Below are 6,338 nucleotides of genomic sequence, written 5' to 3' on the forward strand. Positions count from 1 at the left end.
AGATACATCGGAAAATTTGAAAAAACAGTGAAAACGAGCGAAAAAATTTTAAAAGTTTAAATTCGCGCGCTTTTACTCACCGGGCGGCCTAGAAAAAACCTCGTCCCTAAGGGCTTTCAGCGTATTTTTCGATGCGTTTTTCTCGATGAAGGAGTTTTTTTTGAATTTTTTCTTTATTTTTATGTCAATCTACATGCATTTCTGCACATTTTGATGCAATAAAAAATTTCACCGTACACCACCTTTAAGTCAAAATCATGAGGAATTCCTAAAAACTAATTCCTGATACCGAAAAAAAAAACCTAAAAAATACACCATGAGTCTGCACTCAACTGGCACACTATCCTTTTTCACAGATAGGTAGTAAACGTGTCTATATATTCTTTCTCTCCGTCTCTCTATCTCTCGTTTTAATGATAAATCAACCTTTGGACCCCATAGCCAAGCCTACAACTAGCCAAATCAGTTCGTTCTGATCCAAATTTTGAAAAGAGATATTCGTAAAAGACGAGAAAAACTGTGCTAGAATCCATAAATTTAAAGCTGAAATCTCCTATTTTTAGTTATCATTGATAACTTATCAATTCGCCTCATCTAGACCGAAAAATCGCTTTCACCTTTTTTCCAGTTGAAATTGCGTCGATATTCCAGAAATCCAGGCTCTAAAATCGTCATTTTCAGCTTGAATTCTCCCTTTTTCTAGTAGAAAATTCGTCTTTTTCATATCGAAGTTTCCAGAAACCCAGGCTCAAAACTCGTCATTTTCAGCTCGAAAACTGCTTTTTCTAGGCTTAAATATCGTTATTTTCAGCTCAAAATTTATCAGTTTCTTCTGGAATTTTCTCCTTTTCCCCGTTGAAATAAGCCTATTTCAGATGGAAATTTCCAGAATCCCAAGCTCATAAATAGCTATGTTGAGCTCCGAAACGGCAAAAAAAATCGGAAATTCTGAGAGAAAAATTGGAGTAAAAGAAAAAAAAAACGTTTTGGAGAACCAAGACAAAGAAGACGTCGGATCCCTTACCGTCGGTGTCTCATCGCCTCCATCGCGAATCACAGCGCCCAGCGGCGGTCCAATTGCCGTCGGCGTCGAAAGATCAGCCTCGTCCTCCGTGCTTTCCACAAAGTTCTAAAAGAAGAGAACAGATTGCGGTGTGGTGGGAGGAAAAAAGAGGTGATGAATTGAGTGATGATAGCCATATCATTGATACGGAAAGTGAGAGAAAAAGGGAAAGTTCCCACGGTGAACCGTTTTTTTTGTTTTTTTAAAAGATATCCCTTATACCTGTATTAGAAAGGCAGGGGCCTTTCTATTAAATTTATATATTATTTATATGTCCTTTTAGTACAGGCTTTACGGTATATGTTGAATCCTTAGATGAGTCTAGAATCTGGAAATTCTGAAACTCAAAAATCCAGAAAATTTGGAATTTTTAGAATTTTCTCGAATTTCTCAGCTTCTGAAGTTCTAGATTCCAAAAAATTCCAAATCCCTACCTGATTCACAAACTCCATCTTCTTACTACTCTTCTCCTTTTGCTCCTTTCGCTCTCCTCCTCCCATTCCACTTGCCACGTCATCACCGACTTCTTCCACCTCGTCCTCCAGTCTTCTGAACGTCAACTCGTCCGACGACGTCACCAGATGATGCTCCTCCTCGCTACTCATCCAGTTTTAGTCTTGGCTCTGAAATTTGGAAATTTTGGAAAAATCCCTTTTTAGCTGGAAAATGCCGATTGGCGAAAAAAGGAGAATTTCAGACTTTTCAATAGTAGAATATTCAGAAAAATTGAGCGGGAAATTTGAGTTTCTAGTGAGCAGAAATGGAAAATGGAAGATTTTTGAAGGAGAAATAATGGAAAATCTGAGAAAATGGCAGCGAAAATAAGGGAGGAAAACGGTCATAAAATCTGAAAAATGGGCTATAAGAAGGTGATAAAAATTGGGTGAAAAAATAGGGAATTTTCCGATTTTTGGGGATAAAAATTGCGAAAATTGATTTTTTAAAAGGAAAACTGTGGGGAAAAAAATGAAGATATTCCAAAAAAAAAGACTATCGAAAACTTCAAAAAATTTCAATTTTTTTATCTGACATTTTTTTAAATTTCGATTTTTAGACCAAAATTCAAAAAAATGGCATTTAGACTTTTTGAATTCGAAATTCAAAAAATTCATGATTTTCCTAAGCCCAAAAATTCAAAATTTCGATTTTTGGCTGAATTTTTAGCCCAAAATCGACCCAAAATTCAGAAATTTCAGACTTTTCAAATCTCAAAAATTAGAATTTTCGGCCGAAAATGCCTGAAGATTCCAATAAAAACTCACTGAAATATGCCGAAAATAGGAAAAAAAAAAGATAAAAATTCTGGTTGAGAACCGGAAAAAAATTGAATGAAAAATACCAAAAATGCGAAAAATAAATATTTTTAAAAATCAAAAACAACAAATTCTACTGAATCTACCTAAAAAAAATCAACAAAAATGGCTAGAAAAATCAGGAAAAATCGGCATAAAATGGTTGAAAAAAAAAGAAATTTAGGAAAAAAATATATAAAAATCGCAGAAAAATCCGATTATTTCTTCGCCAAATGTCCATGAGTTTTCGGATTCTGCATGGCCATTTCCTCGTCGATTTCCTCCAAAAATGTCTCTTGTTTGACTGAATACATCGTATACCAGTAGATTCCAACGACCAGCCCGATCAGCACGGCGAACGAAATGTGATTTTTGTAGTTTTTCGCGAAAATCTCCTTCACACGCTCTTGATTCACCTGGAATTAGTCAAGCATTTTCAGAGGAGAATACGAGAATTTCAGCTGTAAAATAGCACATTTTTCGGCAATTTTTGCTCAAAATTCGTTATTTTCAGCTTGAAATCGCCATTTCTAGCTCGAAAATTATCAATTTTCTGTGGAATTTCGCTGTTTTTAGCCTAAAAATTATCAATTTTCGGTGGAAATTTCAAATTTTTAAGCTCAAAAAATTGTAATTTTCAGCTGAAAATCAGCATTTTTGGCTCAAAATTCACCAATTTTCTGACGAAATTTCGAATTTTTCAGCTCAAAAATTGACACTTTCCCCTAGAAATCACCATTTTTAGCTCGAAAATTATCAATTTTCGGTGGAAATTCGCTATTTTTAGCTTCAAACTTGCCATTTTCAGCTTAAAATCGTCATTTGTAGCTTGAAAATTATTAATTTTCTGTGGAAATTCGCTATTTTTAGCTCAAAAATGTCAATTTTCGATCAATTTTCAGTGAAAATTCGCTACTTTCAGCTCGAAAATTCTTAAAATTTCGATTTTAGCTTGAAAATCGTAATTTTCAGCCAATTTTCACTATTTTAAAGTGAAAAAAGGGAATTTTTGGCTCGAATTTCTACCTTTTCAAACTGCTTGGCAAATCGCTTCTGTGGCCGTGGCAAGTCTTCGATGTCGATCGTTTCCAGCATATCGTCATCCTTCTTTTTCTGAAAAATCGACTTTTTTGGATTCTAAAAACTGAAAATCTGTTTTTTTTTCTAGAATTTCCTAGAATTCTCTCAGTAATTTAGCTCAAAAACTCACTTCAATTTGCGAAAACTGCGCCTTCTCCGCTGTCAATTTCGAATCGCCGCCTTTTGCTGCTGCCACGTGGCAACTGGTACTAACCGCCCGTCGAATGGCGAAACGAGAATTAGCGACAATTGAGAGCATTTTTCTGGAATTTTTTATATTTTTTTATTGAGAAAAGGGGGGAAAATAAACAAATTCTGTGTCACAAGGTGATCAAATAGAGAGGGAAATTGATGGATTTTATTAAAAAATCAGATTTTTTAATTGGAAAATTTCAGTTTTTATCAAATAATACTTTCTGAAAAGTAAAAAATCGATTTATCAGAACCAAAAAATGTTCGTTTCGTCATCTATAACACATCGTCATCATCTGCTTCCTCCTCCTTCCTCCTCTATCCAATAAATCGAAAAAAAAAGAAAAAGTGACTAGAACTTTCACCTAATCTGATGCCATATTCCACTTCAGACTGGATGTTTAGATAAAATATGTCATAGAAAATGAGTGTAAAATGAAGTTTTTAGGGTGGAATTTCTGAAATTTCCAGATTTCCAATTTTAGAAAAAAAAATTAATTTTTTCGCAGTAAGCATTTCCGCTATATGAAATCGAATTCATTGTGTTTACTTTAGCCGGGAGAGTGCAACGTGTCTCTTTTTGTGTGTGAAACTCATTGGTAAACAATGGGAATCTGAATTTATGAGAAAAAATTTTTTTTTAGATTTCTGGAATTTCATCATCGACAAATGGCGAATTTCAGCCAAAAAACTGCAAAAAAATAGACTAAAAATGAGTAAAATTGAATAATTAATTATTTTTCAATTTGTAGATGATTCTGAGCCTTTAAAGATTTGTTGAAACTTATAGAAATTCCTTTTATTCAGGACATTTTTCAATCAATTCTCCATTTTGAAAAATAGAGGAAAACAACGAGAAACAAGGGATTTCAGCATCAGAAACGCGCATGACAAACCCATTAGTTCCTCAATCCCGTTTTCCACGATGACTACACCAATGGCTGGCCGAGGATCCGACTCGCGGCCCTCGCGACCTCGGAAGCGCGCCGAAAATTCCAATTTCAAACATCGATTCGTCACTTTTCTCTTTTATCAGTTTTTTTTTCTCTTTTATCAGCAACTTTTCGATGCGAAACTTGCTGATAAAAATGCTGAAATCTGTTAATTTGATTCGATTTTCAGCTAGAATCATGTCTAGAAACGTGGAGATCAAAGCCAAAGTCCAGAATCACGATGAAACGGTGAGACGGGCGGTGGAGATTTCCGGGAAGCAACCGACGATTTTGAAGTGAGTTTTCAAACTAAAAAAAGTTGAAAAATTGGATAATAATCAATTTTTAAGAATTTAGATTAAAATTTTTTTGATTGAAATTTTCGAATTCAGGCAACACGACATCTTCTACGAGTCGCCAAACGGTCGTCTGAAAATGAGAAGTGTCGAGGAAAACGGAGTGGTAAATAAAATTCTAGAAATTTCCAGAAAATCCAAAAATTCAATTTTTAGGCCCTCACTGAACTGATCTGGTACGATCGTCCAGATGTCGCTGGACCAAAACTGAGCAATTTCAACAAATTCGACGTTCCGGTTGAGGTTTTAGACGCGTTGAAGCTGTCTTTGGAGGTAGAGAAATTCCTCGAAAATTGATAAAAATTCAAATTTCCCTCCAAAATTTTTAGTCTTCAATGGGCATCAAAGGAGAAGTCAAAAAGACGCGTACGCTCGTGCTTCACAATCAAACGAGAATCCATATCGATCGTGTCGATGGATTGGGAGATTTCATGGAGTTGGAAGTGTGTTTGGCACCGGAAGAGACGCCAGAGCACGGAGAGAAGATTGCTCATGAGTTGAGAGAACAACTGGCAGTGCCTGAAACCGATCTTCTCACTGGCGCTTATATGGACATGTTGAAGGCATAAATTTTGATATTTTTAGATGTTTTTTGTGATTTTTGTTGAGAATGAAGTTGTTTTTTTTTTTTGGTTTTTTTCCGATTTTTTTTTTGAGAAAAGTGAAATTTTTTAGTGATTTTAATCGTTTTCAGTTCAACTTCAAGTGTAAGTTGCTGGAAAAATTGGAAGTTCAAGTTATCTGTTTTCGTGATATAGCCAAAGAACCTTTTAGCATACTGCGCCTTTAAAAAATTACGGTATTTGAAGTTTTCTATTGTCTATTCAAAATAATCGCGCGGGTGAACGAGTAAAAATGTCTGCGTCTCTACAGCGCCTCTCAGATTTGGAGACTCTCTCACGTTTTTTTACTCGTTCACCCGCGCGATTATTTTGAATAGACAATAGTTTTCTAATCAAAAATTTTCACGCTGGGAGACCGTGTTTCTGTATTGTATTTCCATTTCTATAAGAATCTACATAGTTTTCTACACATTTTTATGCAATAAAATAGAGTAAAAAATTTTGTCGGAATTAACGAATTCTAGAGAGAAAAAATCGGACATTTCTCGGATTTCGCAAAATTTTCAGCCCTTTTTAGGCAGCTGTTTTTGAAGACTCTTATTCGATTTTTCCTGTTTCTTAGTCTGAAGTTTAACCGGGTGGCGTTCTTGACGGAATATTACTGTAGAAAACCTTGTAACAAAAAACTGTTCTAATCTCCATTTTGGCGTGATTGTGTTTGCAAAAAACAAAAGAAAATTAGTCTTCTACAGTAATCTATGGTAATCTTACGGCAAGAACACCATCCCTGTCAATTTTCGAAAACAAAAACAGGAAAAATCGAAAAAGAATCTTTGAAAATAGCTGAAAAACCTAAAAAG

At 35.0% G+C, this 6,338-nt stretch overlaps 3 protein-coding genes across 3 annotated transcripts; 1 reads left to right on the top strand and 2 right to left on the bottom strand.

Moving 5' to 3' along the window:
- Positions 1-1,097: 1,097 nt before the first annotated feature.
- Positions 1,098-1,668, bottom strand: CBG25481 (the record flags this gene model as incomplete). The annotated part of the gene is made up of 2 exons (XM_045241829.1): positions 1,098-1,129; positions 1,524-1,668. The coding sequence occupies 2 exons, from the start codon at positions 1,666-1,668 to the stop codon at positions 1,098-1,100; spliced, it is 177 nt and encodes a 58-aa protein (XP_045099397.1).
- Positions 1,669-2,573: 905 nt separating this feature from the next.
- CBG13442 lies at positions 2,574-3,694 on the bottom strand (the record flags this gene model as incomplete). Its single annotated transcript, XM_002630020.1, has 3 exons — positions 2,574-2,771; positions 3,382-3,468; positions 3,566-3,694. The coding sequence occupies 3 exons, from the start codon at positions 3,692-3,694 to the stop codon at positions 2,574-2,576; spliced, it is 414 nt and encodes a 137-aa protein (XP_002630066.1).
- Positions 3,695-4,757: 1,063 nt separating this feature from the next.
- Positions 4,758-5,484, top strand: CBG13441 (the record flags this gene model as incomplete). Its single annotated transcript, XM_002630019.1, has 4 exons — positions 4,758-4,855; positions 4,952-5,021; positions 5,072-5,188; positions 5,245-5,484. The coding sequence occupies 4 exons, from the start codon at positions 4,758-4,760 to the stop codon at positions 5,482-5,484; spliced, it is 525 nt and encodes a 174-aa protein (XP_002630065.1).
- Between the last annotated feature and the right edge of the window lie 854 nt (positions 5,485-6,338).

This window comes from Caenorhabditis briggsae (assembly GCF_000004555.2).
Source record: "Caenorhabditis briggsae complete genome, chrII, whole genome shotgun sequence".
In the NCBI taxonomy this organism is placed as follows: domain Eukaryota; kingdom Metazoa; phylum Nematoda; class Chromadorea; order Rhabditida; family Rhabditidae; genus Caenorhabditis; species Caenorhabditis briggsae.